At 38.3% G+C, this 12352-nt stretch overlaps 1 protein-coding gene across 3 annotated transcripts in view; it reads left to right on the top strand.

The window, feature by feature from the left end:
• The first annotated feature begins 1191 nt into the window (after nt 1–1191).
• Nucleotides 1192–12352, top strand: part of BBS4 (Bardet-Biedl syndrome 4) — a 61783-nt gene continuing 50622 nt past the window's right edge. The window contains exons 1-2 of one of the 3 annotated variants that reach the window (XM_026478462.4): nt 1192–1259; nt 10946–10997. In XM_026478462.4, the coding sequence (XP_026334247.2) occupies nt 1236–1259; nt 10946–10997 (76 nt within the window). In that variant the 5' untranslated portion in view covers nt 1192–1235. Of the gene's footprint in view, nt 1698–10945; nt 10998–12352 lie in introns of all 3 variants that reach the window. The other 2 variants (XM_026478460.4, XM_048221822.2) reach the window with 2 other exon arrangements.

Genomic DNA, 12352 nt, shown 5'->3' on the forward strand with positions numbered 1-12352 from the left:
ATTTTAAATTTTAGTAGTTATTGCCAAACTGCTCTCACTGGAGGTTGTATCAATTCACATTCCCACTAGCACAGATGAAAAATGCATGTTTCCTCACAACTATGTTAGTGAAATTTTTTTTCTTTACCATGTAAGAGGTGGAAAGTATCTCTTGGAAACTTTAATTTGCATGTTTTTTTTCCTTGCAAAGTTATACTTTCATGTTTAACAGCCATTTGTATTTATTTAGTGTACTGTTTCTTCATAAATTTTGCTTATGTTATTAATGTCTGATTTCCTCTCTCTACTTTAAGGTTGGTGCTGTGGGTGCAGGGATCTTGTTAGTTTTGTTCATTACATACTAGAATGAATGAAGCTCCAGAAATGACTGGCTCATGTCATGCAGTAGTCAAGTTCACGACTCACGTTTGACTCCAAAGCCCATATGTATTTCCATGATCACTCACGGGAAAAACTAAACTTTTAACTCACCACACTAGGGGCAGATGGGTAATGTAAAGCGGCTTAAGTGTATCAGGAAGTGGATTGTGGCAAAATGGCGAAAACTATGTACAGCTGCAGCGGTTTTTCACATCTGTTTTACTGACATTTGGGAGTGGAACCCCATTGTCAAATCTTTACATGCCCCGAGGCCGGGTTTCTGGCTTTCTTGTGAAATCTCCTGGTTTTTAAATATTTCCCATCAAAACAAGACTGCCCTCACACGCAGCCCACGGACAGCAGATTTGCAAATTCTGGCGTAGAGAGTGGGAGTCTGGTGAGGCGAATACCCCAGACAGTGACAGCTAAGCAACGAGGAGGTTTTGGGAAAGTCGAGAACGGGGTTCTCTACCCTAGGGCTTGGGGGCCAGGACTACCGGAAGGACTGAAATAAACGCAAAGTGGCGGGAGGACTGGGCGGCCTTCCCAGCTGTGTCTGGCCATTCCAGCCGGCGCGGTCGCGAGTTTCTCCAGCAGCGCCCAAGACAACGTCGTGGGGGCGGTCAGGGGTTGCCCGGGAGGAAGAGAACTGCCTAGGTATTCCTTCACCCGCCCATCTGCGTCAAACCGTCCGTGAAGCAGGATCCAACCTTTCCAGCTTTCCTGAAGACGCCCCCAAGTGAAGCGTTCGGCCCCAGGATCTCTTTAGTTCCCGTCTCAGGCCCCTCCCAGCTTCCTCAGTTCCACGACTTCCGTTTGCCTGGTCGTCTGGGAAACAGCCAACTTCCGGCCGCGAAGCGGTGGGCGGAGCCAAGATGGCTGAGGAGAGACTCGCGACGGTGAGCGCCGAGATTCTCCTAGTGTCCCAGCTGCCCGGCGGGACAGGGCCGCCCCGGGCGGAGCAGAGAGGCTAGGCAGGCTTGTGGGCGGACTGTGTCCTACGCAGCTGGCCTTGGGGAAGTGCGGAGCCGGGTCTGGAGCCTCTCGGGGTGCGCGGGGCGACAGGGCCCCGCTCCTGGGAGGTGGTCCGCCTGGGCAAGGCTGACTTCTTTGCAGCGCGGGGCCTGTGCTGGGACTGTGGTCCCTCTTGGGGTGCGCTGGACGGAAAAGGGAGATTTTCATCAGAAACGGCTCTTTTGCTAGTCCCATCTTTTTTGTCTCGCGAGGTTTGGAAAGGAAGCACTACCGTCTGTGCAGAGACCGTTTGTGTTAATCCCCAGGATTAGGAATTGAATATGACAAAGCCTGGAAACTTTGAGCGTCACTGCCTTCTGCCGGTGGGTCGGGACCATGTTTTCTCTGTTGTAGTTTAGTTTAGGAAAGTGCTGTTTTGGGATTCAGCTGAAGCCTGAGTTAGGTATTAATTAAACTCCACAGAGCTGCCCGGATGAATTCGGGTTGACCCAGTGGTAGTTATTTGTGAAGTGTATATTTGTAATTAGATCTAATTTCTGCAAAGTTGTAAATGTGAAACCTTGTCTACTTTGTTTTACTGTTGGGTTTCAAAGCATATTCTGCTCATTTGTTAGAATGACTTCAGTTGTTTATTTGGAATGTATTGCCCTATGAAAAACGCCCTGGGAAACCTAGGAGACAAAATAGCGGTTTTTGGCTGTTTTACAGCTTAGTTTTGGCCGTTAAGGAGCAAGGCCAATGGTAATCTGTCAGGGGGGTTTGTTTTCTATTCTCTTTTCATATCCAGAGAAGTCAAATTATTTTTGGTGTAATCACACAACTCTGAATACAGGGAAGGAGACCCAAAGCAAAGACTTTTGTTAAGCTACAAGTTAAAAAAAAAATTAAATAGCATGATTTGTGTTACTGGGTTTTAGATATTAGAAACACATCAAAGAAAATACTTTACCTACGTAAATTTAAGGTACACCGGTAACACAATGCTATAAATACTATAAATATTCTGTAGTGCTCATTGCAGGTAGAGATAGGTGTTCATAAATAAATGTGAACTTGATTTTTATGGTGGCAGAATTGTCCTGTACTTTTGAATCAAATAGTGTTTTAAAGAGAATGGCTGTTTTGTTTCAATATGACTTTAGCACTTGAGCCTGAAGTTAACTGATTATTTTCATTATTGTCAAGTTTATTGCTAACAGTGCTGTATTTGTAGTAATTTCATCTTTTCACTTTACCGCTACAGGGAGATTTGAATTTCTGCCCTTTTTGGAAGTGATCTGGTATATTGTAATAAAATTAAAAAGGCCCAACAGTCTCGTTCACTCAATCAACAGACTGGTATCCCACTGAAATAAAAGCAAAATATAAGCGTGTAGTACAAGGGTATTCATTGCAGTATTGTTTATAGTGGCAAAATGCTGGAAACAAGGTGAATACGCGTTAATAGGGTAATAGATGACATCTGGTACTTCCATTCTGAGGATTATTATGTAGCCATTAAAAAGTGTTAGAACTATTTATGTTGATGTGGATGGTATTACATTTTTAAAAAGCTAGTTGTGGAGTGGAGTGTTAAGCAAAACTGAGTAGTCTTTAAAGATCTTACTGGCTTTATTCAGTGGTTTATGAATCAGGCAGCATTCATTCTACCAGCCAGGAGCTCTGAAGTGCTGTACAAAATGGAAGGCTTTCATAGGCAGAAAGGAGTGGGAACAGGGAAGTTATACTAGACAAAAAGGTTGCTTATTGCAAGGTCACTTTCCTTTAGGTGATGCCAGGTGTCTCTCGGGCATATTACCTCACTAATACTTATTGGGTGATTTTTTTTTTAATTGAGATTTTTTTTTTTAAAGGTTTTATTTATTTGAAACAGAGAGAGAGAGAAGTGCAGGCAGAGGGAGAGGGAGAAGCAGGCTCCCAGCTGAGCAGGGAGCCCAATTTGGGGCTCAATCCCAGGATCCTGGGATCATGACCTGAGCTGAAGGCAGACGCTTAACTGCTGGGTCCAGCCAGGTGCCCCCTGATTGGGTGATTTCTGATTGACTGGTTTAAGATTCTGTTCCTGGGAGAGGTAGAAAGTGTAATTCATTCATTCTTGGTTTGTTGACATGGTACTTACCATAAACAACACCATTTTGGGCCTTTTTTCCTTTTTTTCTTCTTTTAAGTAGGCTCCACACCCAGCGTGGAGCTCAATGTGGGGCTTGAACACGTAACCCTGAGATCAAGACCTGAGAAGAGATCAAGAGTTGGATGCTTAACTGACTGAGCCACTGCGGCACTCCCCTTTTTTGCTTTTTAATGAGTATATTGTGTGATCTTAATTTTGTGGCATAAAAGCACATAGATCGGTAGATATGGGTATATAGATGTGGAGGAGAGAAGACTAAAAGACTTGAAACTGAGAGAATTTTGAACAAATGCATAAGTAAAAATAAAGGCTTTGAGGCCAGGAGACATCCTACTAAAATGGAATAAACCTAGTCTAATGTGGGACACACAGAAATTCTAAACTACCAAGGACTATTACCAGTTAGTTCCTTCAGAAAACTGGGGACTGATATTTATATTTTATTTAAGAATATATAAGAAATGATTTAGAGATCTTAAAAATAAAAGCAAATAATACTGCTTTCTATGATTTATACTTAGAAATTTTTTTGTAACTCCCTAATTCCCATTATTCAATGTATTTGTATATATACCTATTTTTCTTACTGTAAATTTAAACCTTGCAGAACGGAAAACAAAGATTACTATTGTATTGGCTCAGATATAGTCCTAGCACATATCAAATATTACATGAATATTTGTTAGATGAATAAATGATCACAGAACTACATAAAAATGAGGAAAGAACCAGAAGGACGTAATGAATTCTACATACATCCCAGCTATAAATGAGATCAAGTGGGCTAATAGAATCCTTTCTGTCTCAAAATGTTCTAAAAGACTTTTTGAAAAAGAGACTCTCTAAAAAATTATAATTTATTTTAATTCACCTTAATGCAGAAAGGTTGCTGACTCATGAAGATGCTTTTTGAGCCCTTAAGATTTTTATTTATCTATATTCTTAAGTAATCTCTATGCCCATGTGGGGCTGGAACTCAGAACCCCAAGATCAAGAGTTGCATGCTTTGCTGACTGAGCCAGCCAGGCAACCTAAGCCTTTAAGGTTCTTAATATGTTCCCCAAAGTTTAAGATTAAAGTACCCCAGTTAGGGATACTTGGGTGGCTCAGTTGGTTAAGCGTCTGACTCTTGATTTCGGCTCAAGTCATGATCTCAGGGTTGTGGGATCAAGCCCTGCCTTGGACATGGAGTCTGCTTGAGATTCTCTCTCCCTCTACCCCCACTCGTGTGTGTGCTCTCTATTTTTTTTCTTTAAAGGTTTTATTTATTTATTTGACAGAGAAAGCAAAAGAGCACAAGCAGTAGCGGGAGAGGGAGAAGCAGGCTGCTAAGCCACCCAGTCGCCCCCGTGCTCTCTCTAAATAAATAAAATCTTTTAAAAAAATCCCAGTTAGATAAAAAATAGAGTTCTTTAGCATTTTAAAAACAGCTTTGTTGAGGTATAATACACATACCATAAAATTCACCCATTTTAAGTGTACAGTTTGATCGATTTTAGTAAATTTATATACTTGCACAACTAGTAAAATACTGCCACAATCCACTTAACTCCATCACTCCAAAAAGTTCCCTTGGGTCCATTTGCAAGCAACTACTCTTTACTCCTAACCCCAGCTGCCACTGATCTGCTTTCTGTCTCCATAGCTTTGCCTTCTCTACAATTTCATGTAATCACACAATATGTAGTCTTATGTGTCTGAATTTCACTTAGCGTGTTTTTTAGGTTGATTTATATTGTACATAGAAGTACTTTGTTCCTTTTTATTTCTAAGCAGTGTTCCATTGTATGAGTATATACATTTTGTTAATCCACCAATTGATGGACATTAAGACTGTTTTCCTGTTTTTGGCTATTACGAATAATGTTGCTGTGAATCTTTGCATGGATATATTTTTATTTATCAGGGAGTGAAATTGCTGGGTTGTATGGTAAGTGTATGTTAATAAAAAAACAAAACTGCCAAACTTTTTTTTTTTTTTAGGATTTTATTTATTGATTTATTTTAGAGATAGAGTGAGTGGGAGGAGGAGCAGAGGGAGAGGGACAGGCAGACTCCGAGCTAAGCGTGGAGCCTGATAGGGGGCTCGATCTGGCGATCCTGACCTCAGGGCCCTGAAATCACGAACTGAGCAGAAATCAAGAGTTGGAAGCTTAACTGGCCGAGCCACCCAGGCACCCCATGCCAAACTTTTCTAAAGTGGCTATATACCATTTTACATTCCCACAAGCAGTCTGTGAGGGTTTCAGCTTTCCACATCCTTGCCTTGTTAGTTCTTCATATTGTCAGTCTTTTAATATTAATCTCATTCTAGTGTATGTATAGTGGTTATTGTGGTTTTAATTTATATTTATATATTTATATTTATATTTAATTTATATTTAATTTATATTTCCCCAATGGATAATGGTATTGGGTATCTTTTTATGTGCTTATTCATCCATTTCTCTTGGGTGAAGTATCTTTACAGATTTTTTACCCATTTTAAAATGGGTTGTTTTAGTGAGATTTCTGTATTTGTTAAGTCAAGATAATAAAATAGCTAATAGTACAAGTATGTATTCTGCTTTATTTTGAGGATTTTTTTTGTTATGAAGTATATCTTAGCTCTAAAAGAATGAATAAAAGGTTATAGGCAAGTTTTAAAGAACAGTATAATGGAAACTTGTGTTTCTACTTCACAGGTTAAGAAATGGGTCATTAACAATAACTTTGAATCCTAAATGTGTCTTCCCTTACTGCATTTTCCTCTCCCATCAGAAGTATATCTTTCATCAGTTTTATGTTAATTATTCTTTTGCTCTTACTTACAGTTTTGCCATATTTAATACCTCTAGATAACATATTGGTTTTAAGAAATTGTTTATTCATTTTTCAATGCTGTGTATTATCCCATTAAAGGAAAATACTATAATTAATTTACCCATTCTAATAGACAGAGATCTGAGTTCTGATTTCTCCAGCTTTAATGAGGTACAGTTGACAAAGCTGTAAGATATTTAAAGTATACAGTGTGATCATTTGATACACATCGTGAAAGGATTCCCACCAAGTTACTAACAACACATCCATCACTGCACGTATATACCTTTTTTTTTTTCGTGAGAACATCTAAGTTCCACTGTTTTAGCAATTATTCAATACAGTGTTATCAACTAGAGTCACCTTAGGCCTTATTCATCTTACAGCTAAAAGTTTGTACCCTTTTACCAATGTCTTCCCATTTCCCCTACCTCCCACCCTGGCAATCATTTTTCTACTCTTTGAGCCTGTAAGTTCAACTTTATTTTTTCCTTCTGATTTTTAGTTTTTTTTTTTTTTAGTAAATTTTTAAAATTTACTTTAAATAAAAGTAAGCTCTATGCCCAACATGGGGCTTGAACTCATGACCTTGAGGTCAAGAGTCACATACTGTACTGACTGAACCAGCCAGGAGCCCCTTATTTTTAGTTATTGAAAATAATGTTATTGTGAGCAGGGCCAGGGTAAGGCAAGTGAGGTGCTTAAGGTGCAAAATGTAAGGAGTAAGAATGTCTCAAGCCTGTGAACATTCTTATATATGTCTCTTAATCTAAGAATTTTTCCAGGGTATTCCTAGAAATGGATTGTTGATACATGGAGTAGGTATATCTTCAACTGCATTACTTATGGGAAACTCTGAGGTGGTTTTAGCAGTTCATGCTTCTACCATCAGTTCCCATTGCTTACATCCTTGATATTGTCATAGCTTTAAATTCTGTCAATATGGTTGATAGGAAATGAAGTCTTAATGTGATTTTAACTGACATTTACCTGATTATTAATGAGGTGGAGCAGCAGTGGTTGTCTCTTTTCCTTTTCTGTGCAATGCCTGGTTCATATGTTTTGCTTCTTTCTTTCTTTCTTTCTTTCTTTCTTTCTTTCTTTCTTTCTTAAGAATTTTTACTTATTTATTTGAGAGAGAGCATAGTGAGCAAGAGAACACAAGTAGGAGGGAGGGGCAGAGGGAGAGGGAGAAGCAGGTTCCCTGCTGAGGAAGGGGCCTGGTCGGGGGCCCCATCCCAGGACATGACCTGAGCCTGAAGGCAGACGCTTAACTGACTAAGCCACCCAGGAGCCTCATGTTTTGCTTATTTTTCTACTTTGCTGTTTTTCTTACTGTTCTCTTTTTACTGTTTGTTTTGTAGTTAGTTATAGTTTCTTTCTTTTTTTTTTTTTTTTAAGATTTTATTTATTTATTTGACAGAGACAGCGAGCGAGAGAGGAACACAAGCAGGGGGAGTGGGAGAGGAAGAAGCAGGCTCCCAGTGGAAGAGCCCGACATGGGGCTCGATCCCAGAACGCCGGGATCACGCCCTGAGCCGAAGGCAAACGCTTAAGACTGCGCCACTCAGGCACCCCTGTAGTTAGTTATAGTTTCTGGCTGTTAATCCTTTATCTTTTTTTTTTTTTTTTTTTGGTTTTGTATTGCAAATATCTTCTCTTAGTTTTCTATCTTCACTTCCTTTTTGGGAACAGCAGTTCTTAATTTAATGTCGTTGAATATTTAGATATTTTCTCAATTGGTTTGTACTTTTATATCTTACTGAAGTAATCCTTCTCTATCCTATATTTTTTTCTAAAGGTTTTTAAATTTACCTTGTTCATTTAGTCTTTGATCTATCTTAATTCATTTTCCTGATAAAATGCTTTTTTTTTTTTTTAAAGATTATATTTATTTGTTTGACAGAGAGAGACAGCAAGAAAGGGAACACTATCAGGAAGAGGGGCAGAGGGAGAGGAAGAAGCAGGCTCCCTGCTGAGCTGGGAGCCCGATGTGGGGTTTGGTCCCAGGACCCCAGGATCATGATGTGAGCCGAAGGCAGATGCTTAATGACTGAGCCACCCAGGCACCCCAAAAAGCTTTTTCTCTTGAAGCCTGTTTTGTTTAATGTTAATATTGCTACCTTAGTTATCTTTTTGTTTCCTGGTTTATCTTTTTCCATCTTTTACTTTGCTTTTCTTTGCCTGTTTTAGATGTCTGTATATAAATAGCATAGATCTAGATTTTTAAAAAGATCCATCCTGATAATTTAACTGGAGAATTTCATTCCTTTCTCCTTCTTTTCTTGCTTTTTTTTCCCTGAGTTTCTCTTTTTTCTCTCTCTCCTCTTCTCATTTCATTACTTGTTATATACTCCATTCTTTAGTCTTCCTTTAGTGAGTACACAGTTTTCTTTTTATAATACATATTCAACTGAAAGTTCAAATTTAAAACTCAGTAATGGAAGGGATTATCAAATGTTTTATTACCCATTGTCTTCTGCCAGTTCATGCTACTGTTGTTCAGTTTTGTAGTTTTTATGTTTCTCAACACCACAAATTATACTTCTATTTGTTTTATTCAGTCAGTGAATATTTAGAATACTTCCATATTTTGCCAATTCCTTTGCTCATTTCACTCCTTCATTCTGGGGTTCTTTTCCTTTTTCCTAATGTATATCCTTTAAAAGTTTATTTAAACAAAACAATTTTTTAAAGATTTTTTTTTAAAAGTAATCTCTACACCCAACATGGGGCTTGGACTTAAAACCCTGAGATCAAGAGTTGTATGCTCTTCCGACTGAGCCAGCCAGGTGCCCTGAAAGTTAGTTTTGATAGATGTAAGAGTTTAGATCTGAGGTTGGCAAACTATTTTTGTAAAGGGCCAGTAATAAATATTTTGGGCTCTGTGGTCCTGTGTCTGTTGTAAGTAACTCAACCATGCAGTTGAAGTGTGGAAGCAACCATAGACAGTAAATAAACGTGTGTGTGTGACTATGTTCTGATAAGATTTTATTTTAGATACTTAAATTTGAATTTTATGTAATTTTCAGGTGTTACAAAATTTTAAAAAATGTAAAAACTTTTATGAAAAATGTAAAAACAGGGGTGCCTAGGCGGCTCAATCGGCTGAGCGTCTGACTCTTGGCTTTGGCTCAGGTCATGATCTCATGGTCCTGGGGTTGAGCCCTGCATCAGGCTCTCCACTCAGTGTGAAGTCTACCTGCCCCTGTTCGCACAAGTGCTCCCTCCCCTCCCCTCCCCCAATAAATAAATAAATAAATAAATAAATAAATAAAATCTTTTTAAAAAATGTAAAAAACATTCTTTGTTGGCCATATAAAAATGGGCAGGATTTGTTTGACCTGCAGTCCACAGTTTGCTGACATTGTGTTAGATTAACTTTCATTTTACTTGGCACCTGAGACATGGGAGTGATTTTTCTTACAATGTCTTTATGGGTTATTATTTCCCATTTTTAATTGTTGAGAAGTCAGCTGTCAGTCTAAGTGTCCTTTCTGTATAGCTTATCTGGTGATACTTTTCTTCTTGGTTGCTTTTAAGAACTTATTGTCTCTGGTGCAGGTCCTTGTGATGTATGCTAGTATGGATTTATTTCCATTTAACCTGGTCAGGATTGGTTGAGCATTCAGAATCTAAAGATTAGTGTCTCTCATTACTTCTGGAAATTTTCAGCCATTATTTTTGCTTATATCTTACCATATCATATGTAACATAGGAAGTAGTTATAAGACAAATCCATTTGAAGATTTTCTGCAAAGTTACAGTATAAGATAGTATTTTTTATATTCAGTAATGTCCCTTAAAAAAAAAAAAAACCAAACTCCCTTCTAGTGGTGCCTGGATGACTCAGTTGGTTAAGTGGCCAGCTCTTGATTTCAGCTTAGGTCATGATCTCAGGGTCCTGGGATCAAGCCCCACATCAGGCTCCGTGCTCAGCAGGGAATCTGCATGAGGATTCTCTCTTCGTCTCCATCTGTTCCTCCCCCTGCTCATACTCTCTCTCTCTCTAAATTAAATAAATAAATCTTAAAAAAAAACCCACTCCTGGAATTGAGTGCTAGGTAATTTCTGTATAGATGACCTCATAAACTTCTTTTTATCAAAGTTACTACTTTCTTGGTTTGGGTGCTAAGATGTATAGTATTAAGTATAATACTAATATGTAGTGTCTTAAGAGCTTTGTACATTTATTTGTGCACATTTTATGCATTATAATTATATATTACACAGGGTGTCTGGGTGGCTCAGTTGGTTAAGTGTCTGACTCTTGGTTTCCACTTGGGTCATGATCTTGGAGTCATGGGATCAACCCCCACGCAGGCTCCTCACTCTGTCTAGAGTCTGCTTGAGAGCCCCTCTCCTTCGCCCTCCCCCCACCCATGCCCCCCCAAATAAATAAAATCTTAAAAAAATATATATAATTATATATTACACATAAGTATATATTGTAAATATGCATTATACATTATTAATAGTTTGGATAGCAAAAGTTGACTTGACATTTGCTTTTTAAACCATATTATATTAAAAAATGGTTTTTAATTTTTCTTTGTGCCTGTACATAGTTATGGATTAATCGCATGATTGGAGAGCTAGTGGTTATGGTTGTTTGAATGCCTTTTTAAGTTAGCAAGATTTATGGTGATGCTTTAACATAGACTAATTTCTTTTCAGAGGACTCCGTTTCCTGCTTCTGTTGAATCTCAGAAACCCCGGCTGAAAAAAGGTTGGTACGCAATTTCATTCTTTGTTCTATATGCATTAGAGCTTTTAAAAACGTGAGTTTTGGAGAAAAGCAATAATAGTCTAAATATTGCTCCATACCTAGCTTTTATTTTATGGCGTTGTTAGATATTTTGGGATTGATTTTGCCTGTAAATATGTTTAAATGGGGCTTTATTATTACGTAAGTGTGTATTTTCTACTTGCAGAAAAAACACTGTGAAGTTCCCATTGTACATATCAGGCCTCGCATAATCTCATATCTATGTTAAGTAAGTGCAAGGTTTTATGAAAATTGAGTCTGTGAGGACTAGGTAAGGGCATATACTATGAAAAGCTGCATTTAAAGGTCTGATAGAGCTATGTTCTATTTTATTTAGAGAAATAACTTATAAAGTCTTAGGAAGGCTTGCATCAGATTGTAGTTTACTACATTGGATATTCTGTCAGTGTCTAATAAACATGTCTGATGCCTAACAAACTTAACACCCTAACTTTTTATTTAGCAGAAGAGACCATCTATTTTATTATTTACCCATTTATTTATTATTTTCCAGATGAGGAAACCAAGGCTGAGGGGAAGGGGCATGACTTGCTCAGGGTCATGCATATGTCTGCATTATGAGTTATGGTTAATAGGCAATACATCCTTTTGCAGCATGTGTTTTCCTCTTGTCTGCTAAGATTTTTAAATTTCATTTTGCCAATAAATTGTTTAGCCTACTTGGGGCATTTCTGTTCCTCTTTGAAATTATAATACAAGTTGTTGGAAAATATGATTGCCTTCAGAATTTGTTTTCAAAGAGTTTTTCAGGAATACATCTTCATTGAAAGAGCATTACGTCTATAACGTAGATTATTTGTGAAGCTTAGGTGTTTCTTCTAGTATCTGACATAGTTGCTAATATTTCTTACATCATTTCTGGACATGAGAACCATCTTGCTGTGATGTCTGTCACTTCGTTTATTCGCCGGGGTGATTTGGCTAGTTAGGTGGGGCTAGTGGGTATTATGATTGTCGCTCCAGTGTTCTTTCCATGCTTCCTCCAGAGTCAAACTCCATGGTTGGACTGACTCTCAGTCTAGGAGAGCTGTAATTAGTATATACCAATCAAAAATTGGCACGTGCCCAATTCAGGCTAATGAGATACAAAGCTGATAGCTATGGGGCAAAGGGTCACATTTGACACGTTATGCTATAAGAAGTAACAGTGCTGTAGTGCCCTTTCCAATCCTTTCTTCCCACCTTCTGATTTGTGTGATTAAACTTTAGTTTTCCCTGTTCCTCAATCCCTCATACATGAGTACTTACCCATTTCCAGGACCGATGATAGGTATCGGGGGAAATATAAAGATTAA

The sequence above is a fragment of the Ursus arctos genome, unplaced genomic scaffold (assembly GCF_023065955.2).
Source record: "Ursus arctos isolate Adak ecotype North America unplaced genomic scaffold, UrsArc2.0 scaffold_28, whole genome shotgun sequence".
NCBI lineage: Eukaryota > Metazoa > Chordata > Mammalia > Carnivora > Ursidae > Ursus > Ursus arctos.